Source organism: Leptonotus elevatus, chromosome 11, assembly GCF_054856555.1.
Source record: "Leptonotus elevatus isolate MCC_2025b chromosome 11, RoL_Lele_1.0, whole genome shotgun sequence".
In the NCBI taxonomy this organism is placed as follows: Eukaryota; Metazoa; Chordata; class Actinopteri; order Syngnathiformes; family Syngnathidae; genus Leptonotus; species Leptonotus elevatus.
The window spans coordinates 1,036,786-1,059,239 of NC_141249.1; the positions used below are offsets into that span (position 1 = coordinate 1,036,786).

Genomic DNA, 22,454 nt, shown 5'->3' on the forward strand with positions numbered 1-22,454 from the left:
TCGCGGGATACAGAATAAAGTTTATTCAGTTATATTAAAATGACATATCTACACATATTAACAGTAAACCTACCAGATGTGCCGTCATTCTTAGTTCATCTATGAGGTCAGTGGGAAATGAGCACCAAACAACAACCTCTAGTGCTTATTTGCACCCCTGTTAATAACACTTGGAACACTATAACACACAATGACTAGCAGGAGCCTTTTATACAATGATGTCAATCATGACACTCACCTATTTCTAACTGACCTCACTAACCTGTGTGATGTTCCATAAATTTAACATAATTATTGTATTTTTATTTATTTAATAATTTATTTAGGATTCTTCAACATTCTTAATTTTTTGTTGGCCCTGTCTCAGCTTTTTTGGAATGTGTTGCAGACAGTCAAATGCAAAATGAGAGAATATTTGCAAGAAAAAAACAATGTTGATCATTTTGAACATTCAATATTCAATTATATTCATTACATATACAATCAAATGCATATAGGTTGAAAATGATTTGCAACTTCATTGGAATTGGGGTTTGTAAGTGGTGCTCTGAGACATATCTCAATATGTTGTTATTAAACAATATAACATACATGCCAAAATGAACAGTTCATTGAATAAAATAAAATAACCGAGTATTTCATGATTTTTGAATTATGCACCGAAAATCTTAAGTAATAATTTATTAAGTTATGTAATGTATGTTATGTAATTGTATGTTGGGATTATTTTTGATGTCATCGTTCTCATTCTTCCCTTAGTTTCAACAATGATGACATTTATACGAAAATTGAACTTTACAGTTTTTCTCCATAGGTTTGCCACATTTCTTGAAACTGAAATTACATTTTCAAAATACTATGGACAAATCCCAAAACCACTTTACAATTGGTGTCAACTGAATGGCATTCCTCATTGCTCTCATCAAATTACCAATGTTTTAGCACATGTCTCAATTGCCTCAGTGAATCTGTGCAAATAGTTGTTTACCTTTAGCCTACAGTTAGCACAATGTGCACACATTTAGCACATTTTCCAAATGAATAAATCTTGATGATCAAACTGGATAAGTTGTTTTTCAGTCAAATGGTTGTCCTCTCCAAAACATGTCAGCAGGATTTCAGTGTGTAAAATCATCTGTTCAATTGTCAGAATGTGAATTTCCATCGTGGTCATCTCATCAGGGCCTGGTTTACAACACATCCAAGGATGCTCATTGAGCTACTACCACCATACTCTCCTTTCCTCAATCCAATTTAGGGTTTTTTTCCGCTTGGAGGTGGACAGTGTATGAACATCGGGCTCAAGACCAGTTGACCCTACTTCAAGCAATGGATGCTGCATGCGAGGACATCACATGGGATCAGTGTAGAGGATGGTTGAGACATTCACGCCGTTTTTTTCCTCGCTGCATTGCAAGGGAAAACATCCGCTGTGACGTGGATGAAAACCTTTGGCCAAACACAGAGCAGCGTATGGACGACCAAAATGAGGACGATCGCCAAGAGGGGAAAGGTGACGATAGTGACTAGTGAAAGTGTTACAGTAGTTGGTTCTTCCTTTACACTTTGCGCTAGATATAATTTTAGTTATTAGTTTTTAGTTTTTCATAAATATACAGAATTTGGCTTACATTTCCTTTTGTTGCTCTCTAATGTGTAAGTTACTGTGCGAATAAAAAGTGTTGCCATTTCCTTGACTGTGAGTGGAGTATGTCAAACCGCAAACTTTGAAAACTGCTCTTGTAAAATCCTTTGTTCCCCTCCGTTTTATATATAATTGTATTTTGTTAGCAGCACACCTCTGCTGTTGTGACAAAACATCTAACCATTTGGACTTGCAGTGCTCACACAATGCCAAAGGGATGATGCATTATTGGGGCACTGACTACTTGTATGACATTTGATTTTGACACAGGTAAGCTATTTTGGGAGAGATATGAGCTTTTGCAGATGATCCATGGTGTTGTTCAAAATCATCCAAGTTATTTTGGCAAAAGTGAATGCAGATGAGCCAAAGCAATTGAGAAGGATCTTTGTAGTTGTGACAGTATTGACTATGTGTTTGGGAAAGGAACTTGGAGTGAAGCATGTGTGACCAGTTTTGGGATAGATATGTGCTTTTGCTAATCAACTGATGTAACACAAATGTAAGACTTTGGCTAAATGAGCTTGCAGTTTTGAAAATGTAATTTCAGTTTCAAGTAATGTGCCAAACCTATGGAGAAAAACTCTAATAAAGATTTACATGATGAAGTCTCTCTCGAAAAAAAAAAATGGAAATGGGGTTTGTAAAGATTTAATAGTTCCAACTCAAATATCTTGAAATGCCCCTTGGCAGCCGTTTACAAATTAACTGTCAAGGAAAAATTAGCCGGAAAAGATGACATACTGATGATTCGTTTTACATATCTATCTCAAGGAAACAAGGATACACCTGTGAGACCCACCTGTTCTGTTTGACAGTGATGATAGAATGCATAGAAGTAAGTAGGAGACCCAAAGCTAGAGTGCAGGTCAGCTGTGGCAACAGCAGGTGCTACCCACTGATGATCAGTGAATAGGGCTAGCAAGGTCTTCCTCCGAGTCTCTGGGTTGTGCCTATCAGCCCAATCTGTGTACATGAATTTGATGGTCTCTCTGAGAATGTCTTTACCCTCTGGATAGCCATAGAGATCATCCACAAAGCTGGACACAGCGTAGTCAAAGTCATTGGCCTGAACACCATTTTCATTGTCCACGATAAGCTCCACAAATTTAAGACCTTCACCCTGGTTCACTCCAAGCATAATATCATAGTTAAGGAATTCACCTGAAAATGAAACACAGAAAAGAAGGTTGACAAGCTGTAAAAAGTAGCAATATTTTTATCATCCATCCATCCATCCATCCATCCATCCATCCATCCATCCTGTTCTGCTTATCCAGGGTCGTGTCACAGTGGCAACAGTTTAAACAAGGAAGCACTCCCCCCAGCCACTTTGTCTAATTCTTCGAGTGATATCCCTTGGCATTCTCAGGCCAGCCAGGGGGTATACTCTCTCGACATTTCTTGGGTCAAGTGACCACATCTGGCTTGTCTCAATGTGGATAAGCAACAGCTCTACTCTGAGCCCATGCTGCATGACCAAGCATTGACCTTATCTCTAAGAGAGAGCCACCGACACCCTACAGTGAAAACATATGAAAACCCTGTTCTTTTGGTCACTACCCTTAGATGACCACGGATAATGGGTGGGAATATTTTATATTGGCTAATGATTAGTCAATATAATCTACTCTGTTTTCTCATTGGAAGGCATGTAGTGGAATTGAGAACGTTTTAGAAGTGTTCATCCCAATAAATTGAGAGCTATGTTGTTTAGTTCAGCCCCCTCTTCATCACAACAGTCCATTGCAAAGTTGGCATCACCACAGACTTTGCAGAGATCCCTTTTTGGATCTACCTCTACATTGTTCTTTGTACCACAAGACACTTGATCTCTTCGACTTGTTGAAATCAGCCCATCCGCTTCATACTCAGCTGTGTACCGCTCCACCAAGAGTAGAATATATTGGCTTCAAGAAGCTGACATAACCACATTCTATGCCAAAAGCAGAGATGTAATACTGGGCCAACAAACTGTACCTTGTCAATTAGTCAATTGCATCACAAACATTCTGTCCATGAATCTAATGAACAAACTTCGTGGAAAAGGGGCAGCCTTGGCAGAGGACAACCTGCAAAGTAAAAATTGATAAATAAATAAATCAAAGCTTCCTGCCGGCAATGCAGATCAACTCTGACACCAGTTGTACAGGGATGAAATGGTCAATATCTGGGACACCTCATCCTGGAGTACCGTCCCCAGGACTTATCAAGAGACACAGTCGAACACCTTCTCCAAGTCCACAAATCACATGTAGGGTGGTTGGACAAACTTACATGTACCCTCAAGGACCCTGCTGACAGTGTAGCGCTAGTCCTCTGTCACACGACCAGGACAAAAACTACACGGCTTCCCCTGAATGTAAGGTTAGAATTTTCCACCAAGCCATCCTTCAAGAACCCCTAAACAGACCTTACCAAGGAGACTGACGATTGTGACAACATAGATGGAACGCACCTTCTAGTCCCCCCTCTCAAAAAGAGAGACCACCACCCAGTCTCCCATATTCATTTGATTTATCAGAGGCGTGTAAACAGCCCCTCAATATACAAAGCCCTGAGGAACTCTGGGTGGCTCTCCTTTCTCATTGGAAGGTGTGTGGGTGGAATTGAGAACATCTTAAAAGTGTCATCTCCAGTGACCCACAATGTCCATAGTTGAGTTCAGCCTCGCCCATCCCCCGCTACACACAGTTGAGGTGAGCGCATCAGTAATATTTGCCGGTCCATCATTCGTGATTCACCTGTCATTGTGAGTCCATCATTATTTCAAACCGAACCAAAACTGTTATTGTCAATCCATCAGTCTGTCATCATTATTTTAAATGTGCTTCCGTCATCGCTAAATTAAATTTGTCACAGCTACTCAAGGACCGTTGTGTCAGTGACAGTTGTTTGCACTGATTGCACTTTTCCGTCATGCATGAGCGCTGCTTCAGATGTTGTTGATTTTGTGCCTGTATACATTGTATTTTCTTAAACCTTTTATGCTCTTAGGTTCTTTATGTTTTGTTCATCGTAAATGCTTGCTGTATTATGGGGACACAAATAAATTTGAACATGAACTTGACCTAAAAAAAGGAGCAGGCTAGGAGAATGGGAATTAGTTAGCATCCAACATGAGCACAGGTCACCACAGGTCACAAGATTGATGAGCGATATTTAAACTTTTCTTTTTCTTCTGTTGGATTAGGGAGACCCTCCTCCATACCACCCGAAGTCCAGTGTATTCACCCCCACTACTAAACCCACGAGAGACACGTGGCGCATGTTTCCGGCAGTCATCAGCGAAACAGGAGTCCTTCAATGATGGGCCGTCTGTACTGACCCGGTTTGTGATGATTCCATGAGTCCATCAGTTTTTTTAAGTTTCCCATTCGTCATCATTTGTTAGCAAAACAGGCGTCCGTCAGTGACGGACCGATGCACCTTCCGTCAGTACTGAATTTACTCAAAGCTGTCAGGGTGTCATTTCTTGATGACCACACTGAACTCACCCAAGACCATTTTTTTCCCCTCACCAACTGTTGAAAATGCATTCAAATTGATGATACCAATCAGCTCTTGCCTGGAGTCCTACTAGGCAAAAAGTCCTAATAGGACTCATTCAGCTTGACTCTACATCGCTCGCTCTGCCAGTATCCCCCAATGAATTTGCGGATTTCTGCCATGACAGGCACCAACCACTTTAGGGTCACAGCTGGCCTGCCACGCCAACAGAGGAATAGAACATGGCCCACCCAGACTCAACATGTCAATGTCCTAGTGGGAAATCAACTCCATCTTGCATGGCTCCGTCCCTTCCAGAGCGGTGATATTCCATGTCCCCAATGACAGCTTCTGTAGCCGATTGAACCGACAAGGTTTCCCCACCTTTAGCCCCTTTGCACCTCACAGAGGTAGTGAACCCGTTGCCTCTCTGGGCTGCAGGCCTAACCTCCTGGCCTGGGGGGGTATCCGGTTACCCGCGTGTCACCAATGTGTTGCAAATATATATATATATATATATATATTCATCTGGTCCCTCAACTAGGACCTGTTTGCTCTGGGTCACATAAACTGTTCCACCATGGAAAGCTGATGGCTCAAGGAAGAGTTAAAAAAAACATTCTACTAAAACAAAAATAAGTATAATTTGACAACTTTAACTGATTACAAGTACTGTACTAGGATATTGTGTGAGAGACTCAATTATCAACAACATTGTTAAGTTCAAAATGTTGTACCTTGCTCCATGAGTATCTGAGGGTCATCAGGGATTACATCACCATCAATAACAGGTCCAAAGGCAATGTGGTAGCGCGCTGGCTGGATATCTTGATCCACCAACTCTTTATAATCTTTCCTCTGAAGACATGCCACAAGCTCGACTGTGTCCTCAAAATTACAGCCAACTTTGCGGCCCAGCATTCTGGCATATTTAGCTGGCTGGAAGCTGACAGCCCAGCTTGACAGTGCTGTGCCACTCTGGGTGATAGCCCTTTGAAACAGGCCTGTATATGTTTGAAACACAAAAAGGAAAGAAGGAGGGCGATTATTTTGATAAAAAGTTTTTAAAATTACACTAATATGAGATAAATATAAATAAATAACTTACTGGCCACATTGAAAAGCATAAGTAATACTTACCTGAGTAAAAAGTTTTATTGTGCAATTGTTTGTTTGTTTTATTTATTTCAAGGATAACCCTGTGAGATGCATCATCTCATTTTCAAGTGGGTCCTTTTAACACACACATTCAACTAACAGTATTACAATATCATAGAAAAGCCAAATTGACAACATAATACAAAAACATTTAAACACAGAGACACCTACAACCACACACATGTGCATGCATTTAAGCAAGCAAACACACACACACACACACACACACCCCCACACCCCCCCTCCCCACACACACACACAAAACCCTAGCCCTAAACCAAACCCAAAACCCCAACCATCACAAATGATTGCCTAACCACAACCCCTACCCTAACCCAAACCATAACCCAATTCAAACCTAAACTCTAAAACCAAGTCTTGACCCTCAAAAAGAGGTCTTAAATTGTGGGGCCCTCCAAAATGGGCTCACAAGGACAAGTGGGTCCCACAAATCTGTAAAATCCCAGAATATGGGAGCGACCATGTGGCAAAAAAACAAAAACTAGGGATGGGCGTGTACGGATACCAGGGCTGATACCAGGACACATTTCACGGTATCGGTACTCGCGACGGATGTGTCAATACTGGTATCGACTCCCGCTCTTGTGGCCGTTTTTTGTCAGAAACTGAAATGGTTATTTTGCGTTTATTAACCACCACAGGGAGAGCACATAAGTCTTCAGTTGTAACCAACAATTTAATTAGCTATGAAATGTAGACAGATCTTTGTATATTATATAATATATCGCTATGAGATGAATGACGGAGAATGTGAAATAGGAAACGGAAATACAGAGCACCCTTCCAAATTAAAAGCATGGATTCCAAAACAAGATATAATTAAACATCACACACTAAACAGCTTTGAGGAATTCTTAACATGGTAGATATAACTAAATTACTTGAAACACTATTGTATTGAATTTAATTATTTGCAATTCACTGTATTCCTTAAAAAGAAGTTGTACAACCACATATTTTGATTGGGACTTTTTTTTCCCTGGCCACTGGATTATTTGTTTCATTTTATTAATCTATTTTTTTATATTTATTTTATTGTGTGCTCTATGCAAAATTACATCTATGAGCAAATTGAAAAAATATAATTGCCATTAATTTCAAGCAATTTTATGTTGTTTGTCTCTGTGTGCCCTGCGATTGGCTAGCAACCAGTTCAGGGTGTGCCCCGCCTACTGCCCGAAGCCAGCTGGGATAGGCTCCAGCGCCCCCAGTGACCCTTGTAAGGACAAGCGGTTAAGAAAATGGATGGATGGGATATGATATATAGGTCTTTAAAAAATATATCTGTCATTGTTTTTTTGGAAGGCGGCACGACTGGTTAGCACGTCCGCCTCCCAGTGCAGAGGACGTGAGCTTTGGCCTTCCTGGGTGGAGTTTGCATGTTCTCCCCGTGCTTGCGTGGGTTTTCTCCGGGTACTCCGGTTTCCTCCCACATTCCAAAGACATGCATGGCAGGTTAATTGTGCACTCCAAATTGTCCATAGGTGTGATTGTGAGTGTGGATGGTTGTTCGTCTCTGTGTGCCCTGCGATTGGCTGGCAACCAGTTCCGGGTGTACCCCGCCTACTGCCCAAAGCCAGCTGGGATAGGCTCCAGCGCCCCCCACGACCCTTGTGAGGACAAGCGGTTAAGAAAATGGATGGATGTTTTTGTGGAAAAATTATGTATCATTACTACTAATGGTATCGGCACTTGGTATCGGTATCGTAACAGTGAGTGCTGAAGATTTGAGTATTGGTATTGGTCTCAAGAAAAGTGGTATCGAACTTTCCTGACAAAAACACAAACACACACAATTAATCACACTTGATGCTTCCTTCGCCTAGTCTCCACCAACCAGCCAATATGTCACAATATGCATGGACACATACACACTCTACAGTACATACACACATAGTATTATCAACATCAAGATTGTTGTTGATAATACTTAATTGTTGTTGTGTAAGGAATACAAATGCACACAGGAGAGTAACTCCAGACATAGTCCAGCAGAGAATGTTAATTAAAAGCACATATCAGGATACTAGTATGAACCCAAATGCACGAGTAAGCATTCCCTCATTCAAACCCCCATCTGGGCAAGGAAAAAGTCAAAATCCCTTTTCGGGAAAGGAGAAGAAAAGTTGAGAAGAGACCATTGATGAGGGTCTAAACATGCATGAATAAATCATTGGATACACATCAGGCTTTTTTGATTAAAAGTGTTGAGCAGAAGTGGTTCAACAACGAAAAAGCAACTATGGGGGTTCAGCGGTTCTGTGGTTTACAACAGTCCAGCAGCCAAGAAGGCAATGGAGGACTTTTTGTGAGTGACTCAGACGGACTGTACATATGAAAGTCTGTGGCTACGCTTGTTGTCATAGTTACGGCTGACAGTAATATATTTCTTTTAATTGTTATTATTATTATTATTATTAGCGCAATAACTGATTTTTGTAAATATAGTTCAGCATTGTTGTAAAACCCTATTAATGTTTATTGTATATACTGTGTTTTTATCTTTGTCGATGGCTGGAGCCACCGGTCCTCTGAGCCACAACCAGGAAGTGGGCGTATGCAACGGTTGCGCCGTGATCTATTTCTTCTTCGGTACAATAAAGTAAAAAAAAAAAAGAATTCTTCTTTGGTTTTTACTTCAGGTCTTTTCTGTGCACTCCTGTTAATATAGCACTTACATAATGGCACAAGGCTGCAACTGCAGTTAAAATTTGTTGCTGCTAAGCTCAATCAAAATTAGGTGGTGGTGGCGGCGGCCACCTCCGAATTTTCTACATAGGAAAAACCCTGGTCATGCATTGTTGTTTAGCAACCTCTATCGGCTATGTTGAACAGCGAAAAAATACAAAACAGACTCAAACCCGGATCGTTTAGTCGGGAGACTAAAGTCTAACTTACTGATCGAACAGTCGAGTAATGATCTTAGTGTTAATTTATAGTGTTGACATGTACTGTATGTCAATCAAATGGTCATTGGTCAATTATTTTACATCCCTTGTGGCATAGAGTTAAATGTGCTGATTCTCCAAACCCGTGGGCATTGGATCGAGTCCAGATATCTCCGGGTTTTTGGTAGGGATGCTCCGATCCGATCCGATTATCGGGTATTAATCTGTCATAATGGTCCTGATCCACACCCGGACAAGGTATGACAAGGTAAAAAAGGGAATGGTGAGGTCAATATATCTCTTTTGCTACGTTGGCACAGCCAATGTCTGTCAAAATTGCACTGGGGGAACATCGGAAGCCAGCTAGCAGGAGCTGTTCGACAGCGAGAAGCCACCTCCTTGCCACCGGCTCACTGCCTCGCCGCCGTCGGGGGACCTTCGCTAGAGAGAGCGGGGACTGGTTGGTCTAACCGCCGGCCAAGCTGGGACCTCCGCGAGAGAGAGCAGGGGCTGGTTGGTCTCACCACCGGCCAAGCGGGGACCTCTGCTCTTCGATCGGGGCCTCCGTGAGTGGCGAGCCGGCAGGAAGGACGGAACTCACTTTGTAAACAGAAGTGCTTGGAATCAGGCGACCCATGGCCACATTATGCACAGCTGCTTGAATGTAAGAAAAAAAAAAGTATCCCGTCACTTAAGCAATTACATTCATTCAATATACATTCAATACATGTTATGAATATATTGAATGAAAATCATACTCCAATAAATGTTAAAAAAAATATTTTGAAGACATTAAAGAACATCTAAGAGCATTTGAGTTTTTTTGTGGACATATATTGAATAGTATTGGGGGGGACTAGTGCAAAGACAATTTAGTATGGATCAGATCGGTATCGGCAAGATACTGAACCCAAGGTATTGATATCGAATCGGTAATGAAAAAAGTGGATCGGAGCAGCCCTAGTTTTTGGTTGTTGTTTTCTTAAATAACAATTTATTGACAACAGCACATGCTCTGAGAGCGGCCTACCCAATGTCATTTTTGTATGAAGGTGGCATCCCCAGGTGGCGCATACCCGGAAGTGCCTGGTCGTCTTCGTGTTTGTGAGGTCAGGTATGATCACGTGAGAAGAGAAGATAATCTTTATGTGTGTGGGGCACACTGATCTGTATATATTACTGGATAACTAATAGCCCATACACGTCAAGCCGTTGAAGCGGCCATCTTACCACTCCGATTTCGCAAGCAGACTACTGTGTATATTAGCACTGGGACGATCAACTTGTGTCACGATCCAATCTGGATCCCGATACATGGGTGGCGATTCGATACGGATTACAATACTTAAATGTTATACTTAATCTTAACTCATTCACTCCCAGCCATTTGCTGACTGTTTTTTGTAATAACTACCATTGCTTTAAACGACCTCTTCAGGTCAGAGGCTGAAACAAAGGCGTATGTATGCGCTAGCATAAAAATAAAAACATTTTAAAAAATTTGGTTTTTGGGACCATGGCAATATTTAACTCTTTGACTGCCATAAACGTTATAAAACGTTTAGCATAAACCTAGGGAAGGGCGCCGAGGACGTTAAAAGACGTCCCCTATGTTTTTTTTAATTTATTTTGAAAACGGGTGCAGGAAAGCCTTGGGCAGCTGTGCTGAAAGTATCAGGCAGATCAAGTAAGTTTAATGACTCGTTTTGGCCTCTAGATGGCAGCGATGACTCTCCTTGCACTTTGGGTGTGCCGCCCACCATGGGCGTCGGTATAAAAGGTGAGGCGGAGCTAGAGTGGAGTGGAGAGGAAAATGGAGAAAGCAAAAAACATGGAGGAAAAGCAAGCAAAAATGACGACCGGTGGAAAGCAGCTCACGCTTGATCGGTATTTTCAAAAAGAAACCAGTGCTAAATTGAATGTTGGTGGCGATGATGATGATGATGGCGACAACGAGGTTGACGCCGAAGTTGCGGCTTTGACGCGACGTCTTCGGCCACGTCTTAAAGCGACGCCGGTTAGCGGTGCTAACGCTGAAAAACGTGGTGCACGTCCAAGTACTTCTGCAAACGCGGACGTTGATTCGGACGACGAAGAGTACCCCGAGTCGGATGGCTATTCTTCGGAGGAGTGGGTACAGTCGGATCTTCGAGAAAGTGATTCGGACAGCATTTCATCCGCAGAAGACTGTGAAGGTAAGCGCAAACTTGCTATGAGATACTTTTCCGGCACGCTGCTAGCACCTCGTGTAACGTGAATGTACAATTCATAGATCGTGGATCGTGCTCACAGCCACAACCTACAGTTTCCACGACAAAGAGAGGTATAAAAAACGTGTTTTCAATACACTGCAACAACAAAAGAAAACGGTCTTTCGATATGATTGTAATTGTATATATTTATTTCAGCTGCAGCTCGTCGGGCTCAAGGTGACGCGTCTCACCGTGAGCAGAATAAAGGTAAAAAAAAAATGATTCTCCAACTCAGCACGAGTAAAATATTTGATGGTAAATGTCTTCTATAATTTACAGAATGTGCATCAACCAGTGAATCCAAGAAAAAAGGTAAACATATATATTTATATATATATATTGCTTCACACTGATCTAAAATAAATATTATATGATATTGAAATGTATATTTGCAGATCCCAAAAGTTCTGGCTGGCATGAAACAGGCTGGCAGCCAAACACATTCCTGTTTACTGAAACTCCAGGACCAAGGGGTGCCGCAGCAGAGCTAAATTCAACCCTGCCAGCTGACTTCCTGCAACTATTCCTCTCAAACGAACTTCTCCAGCACATTGCTGATCAAACAAATTTATATGCACGTCAATCCATGCAGAAGCAGACTGAAAGTCTGCCACACTGCAGGAGTCGTGCTTGGAAGCCAGTGTCTGTATTTGAATTGAAAACATTTTTTGCACTCCAATTTCTTACTGGGTATATAAAAAAGCCCAGTATAGAAATGTATTGGACTCAGGATGAAATTGAAACCACACCATTTTTTAGTCGCGCGATGCCTCGAAACCGCTTCCAGCTTATCTGGAGTTACCTACATTTTAACAATAATGAGAGACATAGTTCAGATGACAAATTATTTAAAATCCGCCCTGTGTTCAACCATATTGTAAATGAATTTAAAGAACTGTTCCAACCCGGTAGGAATGTATGTATTGATGAGGGAATGATGAATTTTCAGGGCCGTCTATCGTTTAAAGTTTACAACCCCCAAAAAACAATCAAATATGGAATTAAGTCATACATCCTGTGTGACTCCCAAACAGGATATTGTTTTAATATGCAACCTTATGTTGGTACTAGTTGTTCTCTGCCGGATACCGTGTTTAATTTGCTAGATCGTCTGCCAGGAAATGGGTACACGCTCTTTATGGACAATTTTTATAATTCAATTGGGTTGTGTGAACGTCTCCTGGCAGCACGTACAAATGTTTGTGGAACACTGAGAAAAAATAGGGGTGAACCAAATGAGATCACTTCTCTTACAAACACTGGCCTTGGGGTGGGGGGGAAATTGGTGAGACACAACACAAATGTGTTGGTTGTGGCATGGCAGGACAAGCGTTTGTTGAGGATGGTGACTACTTTTCACAAAGATGAAATGCGGACAGTTGATGTGTGGCGGAAGGCACTAAAAAAAAGAGTGCCTTTCCCGAAACCTCTATGTGTTTTGGACTACAATTCCACAATGAATGGCGTGGATAAGATGGATCAAAACATTTCTTATCACCCATTCACGAGGAAGACATTGAAATGGCACAAAAAATTTGTTGCCTATCTGTTTCAAATATGTTTGTTCAATGCCTTCATCCTGTACAAAGCTAAACATCCTGGCAAATGTCAGCATTTTTTGGAGTTTATCCAGCAGGTGGTGAGAGGGTGGCTCTTACCACAGGACCAGGAGGAGGACATTGCTACAAACATACAAACAGAAGGACATGAGGAAGCCAGACAGAACACCAGGTCACCATATAACGATCCTGAAAGTCGACTTGATGGCAACATGGCAAAACACACACTGCAATACATACCTGCTACCCCCCGGAAAAAAAAGCCAGCAAGAAAGTGTAGGGTCTGCACTCGAAGGGGCATTCGCAGCGAAACAAATCTGTGGTGCAAATCCTGCTGCGTCCCCTTGCACCCAGGGCAATGTTACACTATATACCACACCAAAAAAAAACTTGTGTAGTTGAAACATCCACAGAATTGTAAATAGAAACACATGCACACACCACACATGTACAGTTGCACAGTTGCACACGTTTGTTGTATTACACTGTTGAATGTTGAATGTAAATAAACTGTTATTTTGCTATCAAAAAACACTTTTTCATTCTTGGTGGTAGTGTATTTTTATATTTTCTGATGAAAGATGAAAGTCCAATCTTTCATTTGGTAGTACGTGTGTTTCCATAGTCCAAACAGAACATTTTCTGTGGACCTTGAAAGATCAGTCAAAATGCTTAAATCGGCTGGCACTGGCGGCATCCCTTTTCTGAAAACGTCTGGCAGTCAAAGAGTTAAAATACGTTTTTATACGTTTTTGGGAGCAAATGAGTTAAAATATGTATTTAAAAAAAACAGGCATGCATATCCAAAGTTTTAACTTAAATACAATTTGACATTTATTCAGGTCTCACAATTAAAAAGTGCATAAACTATTCCAGTAATTGTTCCTGACAGATAGGAGTGCAAAAAGAAAACAAATTAAAATGCCACAGAGCTAATGTACATGCTCTGACTTAAGGAAACTTCTCTGTGCTGTGATTATTTCACCGGCTGTAGAGAATACACGTTCAGCAGGCACATTTGTACCTGGTATGCGTAACATTTACTAGCTTTGCCAAAAGTGGATAGTCATTGCAATGTTTCTTCTCCCAAAGTAATGGATTTTCTGACAATGGCAAAGATGGTGCTCCCTGAAATGTTTTCACTTCCTCCTCTGCACAGTGCATGGCAGATTTTACTGGGCTTGAAGTCTGCCTTATTTCAAATGTGTTGCCAAGTAATTCAGCCAAATCACGTGTCCCTTCTTTTGGCAGGTGGCATGCAGCTTTGGGTGTTCTCTTCCTGTACAGTGTCACTATCAGTCAGGTTTTTCAGATCTTGTCCTTCAGCATCAGCCTGTAAAGGAGAAAGCAAAGGAGAAAATAGTGGACAATTATTTAGACAAATAATCATCTGAATAGATTTATTACGGTTTCTGATAGCATTTTTCAAATTAATTTTAGCCAGACATGTTTGTGTTGAAATTTAACATATTTCATCCCTGACTTATCTACAACCATTTGTAATATTATAACAAAATTAGAAAATTAGAAGTAGTGAATAATTAAATAAGAGCTTCTTGTCTATTTTAAGCAATGTCAATGAGAAACTATATATATATATATATATATACAGCGCTGCTCAAAAGTAAGTTTGTGAACCCTGTAGGCATGGTAGGATTTTTTGTATTAAATATTAAAATAACCTTACTAAATGTTTAGTCATACCCAAATCTACAATGCTGACATTGACAACAATGGACTTGAACAAAAAGAATGATGATATTGCCATTCATTCTTGAACAAAAGTTGTTGATTTAAGACAAACTTTTTTTTTTAACCATTGAACATTGTATGGAAAAATAAACTGAGAGTGCATTTACCTGGGAACAGTGGGTCACTGTGGCAGCAGCTTCTGCAGTTAAATGTGAAATAGTTTCCTGTTTCTCATCTGCAGACATAAAGGGCAGGCCTTTAAATCTTGGGTCTAAAGAGGATGCCATTTTAAGAGTTGCCTTCTCCTCTTCAGATATGAATCTTTCTGAAAGATCAAAGATCATTTTGGAAAGCTCCTTTCATTTCACGGACAAAAGGGGAATCCCCCAGCTTTTCTTTTGTTGCTTGTAGCAGCTGTGCGAGCTGTGGTGGGATGACAAAAATTGTTGGTTGGGCTTCATCTGACATAACACAAGTGGCGACTTTTAATGGCTTCATGGTTTTCACAAACTTCTCTGCATTACTCAGGTTTATTTCTGTGAATGTGCTAAGGTCTTTCTCTCTCTCTTTCTCTTGTGGAGTTCTGGAGAAAGCGAGCGGTCATCACTGCTGCTTGTTATTGCTGTGTAACTATGTTGGTCAACAATTTGTGTTGTAGCAGTCCAAGTATTTTTTGCTTGTCCGTAAGCAATTGACAGGCCATGGCACTACGGTGGAAAAAGCCAGTTACGCGACACACACGTCCAAGCAGTTTTGCAATATTTGGCAGCTTTAGAACTTGCTGATAGGCCAGATTTAATGCATGAGTGAAACACTTGACATGTCATAGACCGGCGAGCTGGCTAGCCACCTCTATATTAGGGGCGTTATCTGTTGGCAACACAACATTGTCAGAAATATTCCATTCAGTCAGCGCGTTCTGTAGTATGTCCGCAATATTGGCTCCCGTGTGACCCTCGTGCATTGTTCTTGTCTAAAGTACGTGGGCTGACCGTAACAAATCTTCTTTTATAAAGTGGCCTCAATGCACATGTCTGGGATTACCGTTTCTGAGAAAAACCTTCGCGATGGTATTACATACCGTGGTTCCAAGGCGGAAACCATGTTACGGAATCTAATCTCCTCCATGACACTGTAGGGACACAGGTCCTTGCAAATGTACTGTCCAATCGAGGTAGTTATCCATCTCGCCTTTTCAGAACTACTGGCCAACTTATTACTATAAGCTCGCTCTAAGGTTTGTTGTCTCTGCTTTTCTCTTCATCTGGTCCGGTCCAATTTGCACATGGCTTTGGTCATGTCCAGGTTACTCTTTCCCGACTGTGAGTAGAATCCAAAGTGCATCCAAACTTTAAATTGAGGTGGCACGGGTTAAATTTTTTTTATTTTCCCCATCTGCCATTGTAGCCAGTATCCAGTCTTGCTGCTTCCAAGCTGTGGTAGTGCAGTGCTGCCCTCTAGAGGCTTAAAATAATAATATATGAATGGCTGCTTGTAAAGCAGATGGTGTTACACAGTGGCCATGGCTCGGTCGTTCAGTAACCAGAAGGTCGGCTGTTCGATTCCCGCTCTCCCCATGTCCTGTGTCGTTGTGTCCTTGGGCAAGACACTTCACACACATCGCCTCCAGTGCTACTCATACTGGTGTATGGAAGGTGCGAATGTTTGGTGGTGGTCGGAAGGGCCGTAGGCACACACTGGCAGCCACGCTTCCGTCAGCCTGCCCCTGGGCAAATGTGACTACTTAAGTAGCTTACCGCCACCACAGTGTGAATGTGTGAGTGCATGAATAATGTATCCATTCCTCTGTGAAACGTCTTAGAGTGTCTAGAAAAGCGCTATATAAGCGTGTGGTTGGCAGGGTGGTCAGTATTTTTTAACAAGTAGATGGTTTGTGTTGCTTTGAAGACCCCCTTTTTCTTTCATCGCTCAGTTCCTTAGACCCAAATATTAGATTTGGCAGAGGCATCTTTTGTTGAATTATAGGTATAATTTATTAACACTGTAGTGTTAATCTAAAAATATACAAGTTTCCTCCTGTAAACATCATAAAGCATATAATTTATACATGTATTTAAGGCAAGTTGTAAAATGTCTGAAGTCCTCTTGTTTATGTTTAACAAATTTAAAACATCATAAATAATGCTGAGTCTACTAAGTAGATATGTTCTCCAATGTTCTTCAATTTCGATATTGCAAATGTATAGGATCGTATGCCGAGAAACATTTCTTGGGAGTAGTAATATGTCGGCCTCGCGGCTTCAAAAGTCCAGGCCTATCGTCTATCTAGTAATATATACTGATCGGTGGGTAACTCGCTGTAGCTAGCAGCCGCCACTTAACGCTGGCAACAGGCGCCATACAATACAATGTCAGCGTAATTATGTTTTAGCGCTCTTAACTGGAGCTTGAACGTGATTTCAGGACAAAGTTATGTTATTGACGTCTGTCACAACAGTTTGAGGCATTCATATTGCCGTCACAAACTCCGAAAAGACGAGTCACGTCAGCCCTTACACCACTACAAGTCTTGGCCTATCAACTATCCAGTTATGTCCTATGCAGACAAATCTTACAAGTCACGCCAGACATACGTATGGTATCTGCCTATCATGTAAATATTATAGCTATATGTTTTGTTGTGCATTTATAAGGCTGGGAAGTGCTGGGAGCACACAATTCTTGCTACAGTGATTAGAGCTCTAAATTCCAATTTTCAGTTGAACGCACCATCACAGGTGAACGAGTCTTTTACCACACTATAAAAACGTGTTGTTTGCTCAATGTGGAAGATAGGGAACAATATTCAGTCGGTGTTAACTTGTCTCTCCTTAGCTAGATAAGGCTTGGCATGTACTCAACAATAGCTGAATTGAAATATTACAATATAATTATAATATATGAAACACTTTATTCCCCCCACCCCCTCAACTTCCGAAATACCCATTTGTGCCCCTGGTGTGAGGAGCTGTGATGAAATTATCTGAGCACCCCACACACAATACAACCAAATCTGTTGAAAGCCCGATTTTATTTTTTATCTTTGTGTTTGATCATTGTGGAAGAAGAAGGAACAATAACAATCTGTGTTTGTAACTTTTCTCTCCTAAGCTAGATAAGGCTTGACATGTACTCAAGGATAGCTGAATTGAAATATACTTTAAAATATACATGGTAATTGGTACAACTTTGTTTCGATGTTAACCTATATATAAAATGTTTGTTCCCAGCAAGACATCCTTCAATACCATTTCACAACATTTCAATTATAACAGTAAGTCCACTGTGGCTCAGTGGGTAGTCCTGCAGAGCTTTGACGTGTAAACAGGAGGCAATTAGAGTGGATGCACCTTGTGTTTTTTATTAATTTATCATTCAACTACAATTAATAATTTGTAACTTTCACATAATTTATCTTTCAATTTACTTTCTGAGCATTCCACAAGCATTCAAATATTAGCATTCAGCTATTAGCATTCAGCATTCCCATGCAATTTCTCCAGAAATTGCACTCTTCTAAAGCGGTATAAAAAGAAAAGGCGTTGTTTAAAGGAGTGTAAATGGGCTCTGGGTAGCGAGGCATCGCTTTCCCTCGGTGCTGGCAGCATTGGTTTTCTTCCCACCCGAAGACCACGTTTGTTTGTGTAGTATGTGTGTGTGGATCAAAAAATACATACATTTGTAAACACAGACTTTTGTCATGACTGTTTTGATTTTGGATTCCCACTGTCTTCCTCGCCAGCTCGCTTTCTGATTGGCTACGCGGTGGTTTGTCCTCGGATCACTCTACACACGGAGGAAAGTCGGGTTCGAAACAATCCAACATGTTGAATATCCCTGATTTCAAGTCGGAGGAGGTCCTTCAGAGGGGCCGATATCGGTATGAGCCGTGTGTGGTGTCAACATACGGCAGGATTATCTGTTAAGATTATTGCTCAGATAATCGATTGTCAGGAATGGAAATTTGGGGTTAAAAACGGGCCAATTCTCTTGCCGTGTGAACCAGGTTTTAGCAGTCCAAACCCCGGCTACAGAAGCTAGCTATAGAGATGTGGAATGTCACCTCTGTGGTAAAGTTGGGCACGCCTCGACAAGTCCTGTTGAGAGGGGTTGAACTATCTTCCAGTCTCAGATGTCCCCGGTGAGAGGCTCCAAGCAAGTGCAGGGAAAACATATTGCCCTCTGGCTCAGGGCCTGTACATTTGGGTTCTCCTGGTAGGGTGGGAGGATGTGTACTTACTGCTGCACCAAACAGCAGCTCAGAGTACCCAACCCTTTTGGTTCTGCTGTGGGACTTCAATGCACATGTAGGCAATGAGAGTGAGACCTCGAAGGGCATGTTTGGGTAGCAGCCCCCCTTAACCAGTACCCAAGTGGTGTTATGTTAATAGACTTTTGTCCATCCTTCCATTTACTACTGCTTATCCGGAGTCAGTTCACTGGGGTAGCAGCTTTACCAGAGAAGCCCCAGACTTCCCTCTCCCCAGCCACGTCTAGCGCATCTGGGGATCCCCAGGTGTTCCCAGGCCTGCCGGGAAACAGTCTGTCCAGCGTGTCCTGGGTAATACCTGGGGTCTCGTGCCGGTGGAACATGCCTGGATCACGTCATCAGGGAGGTGTTCAGGAAGCATCCTGACCAGATGCCCAGGCCACTACAAATGGCTCCTCTCAACTTGGAGGGGAAGCTGCTTGACTCTTAGCCGATCTCTAAAGGCCTAGAACACAAATCCAACGTCGGCCAAATGTGACCGATGCCTACCCCCTGAGGTGTCGGCCCAGATGTCGGCACCTCGCGTAAAAAAATGAGGTAAATACACACCGCACCAATCCCGACTATTACGTACCTTCAGGGCATGCGCGAGAAGTAATTCCCCTCCATGCCAATGCCGACGGTAGTCATTATTCCTAAAGGCAACCGGAAACCTCTTAACGGGTTGGGATATAAAAACGTAAATGCATACCGGTTACTTTTACTAATTACAAACAGTTGCTATACTTCTCAAGTATAAAAGTAAATTCTACCTGCTATATCCAGTCGCGTCCTCATGTCATGCCATAGTTTGGCTTTCATACCGTTGTCGGGATACCCTTTAACGTTAATATTGTAACGTCTTGCAAGAACGCCACCAGCAAACGTTGGTTGGGATGTCACCCTATTTATCTTAATAAACGCTACTGTTGGCCGTAACCGACACCGGAAAATAGAATACAACCCACAGGGGCTAGCAGAAAAGCCAACAACACACGCAACCAACCCGCACGTAAAGTCTCTCCCCTCACGCTAGGCAGTGCTAAACAGAAATGGCAACAACGGAACACACAACACACTTAGTTTGTTACAATATCATACAATGCCGGTCTCTCTTGAACCAAAGAGACAAAGTCATCTTCCTGATCTTCTGTCCAGACAGACATTGTACGTTCAACTGCGGATGGTACAGCAGGGTGATGATGCGCAAAATGAGCGGGGAAAAAATGGTCCAGGCTTTTCATCAGTACTGTTTATCCACATTTGTCACTTCCTCTTCTTGCCCAGTGCGCTAATTCGCTAACTAACAGCCAATCACAGTGATTAAATGCCCCAACACCAATTCAACATGTCGAATTTGCTGGAAACGGCCCACCCCGACGTATTCCAACTCAATCCGATTTAACGACAGTAATTTATACACTGATAAAACGGCCCAACGCTGTCCGACTCTCTATGTCGGATTGGTGTATCTAGGCCTTAATGGAGAGCCAGGACACCCCGCTCCAAAAACTAATTTTGGCTGTTTGGGATCTTGTTCTTTCGGTCACGAACCACATGACCATAGGTGAGGGCAGGAACGTACATTGACCGGTAAATGAAGAGCTTGGCCTTTCGAGCTCCTTCTTTACCACAACAGATCGATATAGAGCCTGCATCACAGCAGACGCTGCATTGATCCGCCTGTCGATCTCCCGCTCCATCCTGCCCTCACTCGTGACCCTAAGATACTTAAACTCCTCTACTTGGGGCAGGAACTCATCCCCGACCAGGAGATGGCACTCCGCCCTTTTCCAACTGATTGTTCATAACATACACAAATTTCAAACATAAGGGTGCACTTGGAACCAAGACACCAAAGGTTGAGTCATCAGTATTGTGGATTATGTTTTAGACACTCGGGTGAAGAGAGGGGCAGACCTGTCCACTGTTCTGGGTTGGTTCCGATGGTTAGATGCCAATCTAACCTGGCAGACCTAAACTTATTGTGAGGGTCTGCTAGGAACATCTGACAAAGTCCACTCACCAGGGTGCAGTTGGCACTACTTTTCCACTATGTCACCCTGTCATCTTCAAAGAGACCTAAAAAGTACTTGAATTTAATATTTATTGCGCTTCACAACAATTATTTATCTAAACTACCAATTCACAAGCATATAAAAGTTTCTAATCTCCCATTGTACAGACATATTTTCAAAAATGTTCAGTTGTCATTAATATTTTAGCTGTAAATTCACTTTTCAGCAACAAGCTTTACATTTAACATTTATAATTACTGTATTTCATCACACATTCAAATCAAACTTTAGCACATAACACAAACGTAACATAACATCAACACATTATGTGTTTGATTCCAAAGACATCAAGAATACTATTGGATTGGATTGAATACTCTGGATTCCCATTGGGTTTATAAATGTTACCTTTTGTGGAGTTGCTCCAACGGTTGCCCTCTGAATAGTGAGAAAGTGTGAGAAGGTTGACACAAGAGGCTCCAGCTCCTGACCCAAACACAGTTATGCGCAACGGATCACCACCAAAAGCTGCAATATTTTCACTGGTCCAGCGAAGAGCCTGAATTTGGTCCAACAAACCATAATTCCCCTTTGCTGCCTGGTCGCCAGTACTCAGGAAACCTGCACAGAAATGATCATAATTGTATACAATTGAAGGCAACACTTCGATTTTAAAGAGATGATGTGTTGTGATATGGAGCTCAAGGAAATAAAGCAATAGAAAAACACAAATTTCTGAATGTGTGGGTTTTTGTGCGAGTTCCAATCAGGGATTGCCACAGCGTATCACTCTATAAAATTGGCTAATTTTATACTGTAGAATAATACTTTTCAAAGAACAGACAACAACCATACGGCAAAGGGAGAAAAGCAGCTTACACAATGGTTGTTCCAATATTTACAGGTACCTCAGCATCACTTTTATATTTATATGTTATGTTCGTCACACCAGTTTATTCACTAAACATAGACTATTCTCTTGTCTGAATATTGTTTTCTCTCACCTCACCTCTCCTCCATAACAAACACCGTGCTCAAGTAAAAGGGTCTCCATACGTGCACTTGGCACCAGCACACTCTGAGCCGAAGTTTAATGATCGAATTAGTGGTCATGTCAGGATTAACGGCTACACGTCTTGGACACTCGGGTGAAGAGAGAAATTGAAGAGTGAAAATGCCAAACTTCACATGTATATTAATATTCGCAGCCTGAAGACAGCTTTTGTATAATATTTGGTTGTACAGTGCGGATCGGCAAACATGAGAAAGTGTCAGCACTCTGAGACAGTGACATTGAGCAAGTAAACACTACGCCGTTTTAGTACCCAAGTTTTCAATTACTATGAATAAAATAGTTTTCTCCCACTACTGGTTTTATTGAATTGTTAAAAAGATCCCGGGTTTTGTGTCCGTCTGTATAGTGCCACCTAGTGGTGACAAGAAATTAATTCAATTCATTATTTTTTTTACATTTTTATTTTCT

At 41.6% G+C, this 22,454-nt stretch overlaps 2 protein-coding genes across 5 annotated transcripts in view; one reads left to right on the top strand and one right to left on the bottom strand.

Moving 5' to 3' along the window:
* The window catches only part of nlgn1 (neuroligin 1), a 230,978-nt gene that overhangs the window by 84,109 nt on the left and 124,415 nt on the right, over positions 1 to 22,454 (bottom strand). For all 4 annotated transcript variants that reach the window (XM_086088428.1, XM_086088430.1, XM_086088429.1 and 1 more), the window contains 3 exons: positions 21,380 to 21,592; positions 5,872 to 6,138; positions 2,448 to 2,809 (listed from right to left, as the gene is read on the bottom strand). In XM_086088428.1, the coding sequence (XP_085944554.1) occupies positions 2,448 to 2,809; positions 5,872 to 6,138; positions 21,380 to 21,592 (842 nt within the window). The remainder of the gene's footprint in view (positions 1 to 2,447; positions 2,810 to 5,871; positions 6,139 to 21,379; positions 21,593 to 22,454) is intronic.
* LOC147165142 (uncharacterized) lies at positions 11,250 to 13,538 on the top strand. The gene is made up of 5 exons (XM_086088433.1): positions 11,250 to 11,396; positions 11,474 to 11,524; positions 11,610 to 11,660; positions 11,733 to 11,765; positions 11,849 to 13,538. Exons 1-5 carry the CDS (start codon positions 11,313 to 11,315, stop codon positions 11,942 to 11,944), a joined length of 315 nt encoding a protein of 104 aa, XP_085944559.1. The 5' UTR covers positions 11,250 to 11,312; the 3' UTR covers positions 11,945 to 13,538.

Bases quoted from the DNA above. Each gene is read 5' to 3' on its own strand.
- LOC147165142 (XM_086088433.1), top strand. From the start codon at position 11,313: ATGGCTATTCTTCGGAGGAGTGGGTACAGTCGGATCTTCGAGAAAGTG. The intron at 11,525-11,609 runs GTATAAAAAACG...TATTTATTTCAG, and splicing joins AGTTTCCACGACAAAGAGAG to CTGCAGCTCGTCGGGCTCAA. The intron at 11,766-11,848 runs GTAAACATATAT...GTATATTTGCAG, and splicing joins CAGTGAATCCAAGAAAAAAG to ATCCCAAAAGTTCTGGCTGG.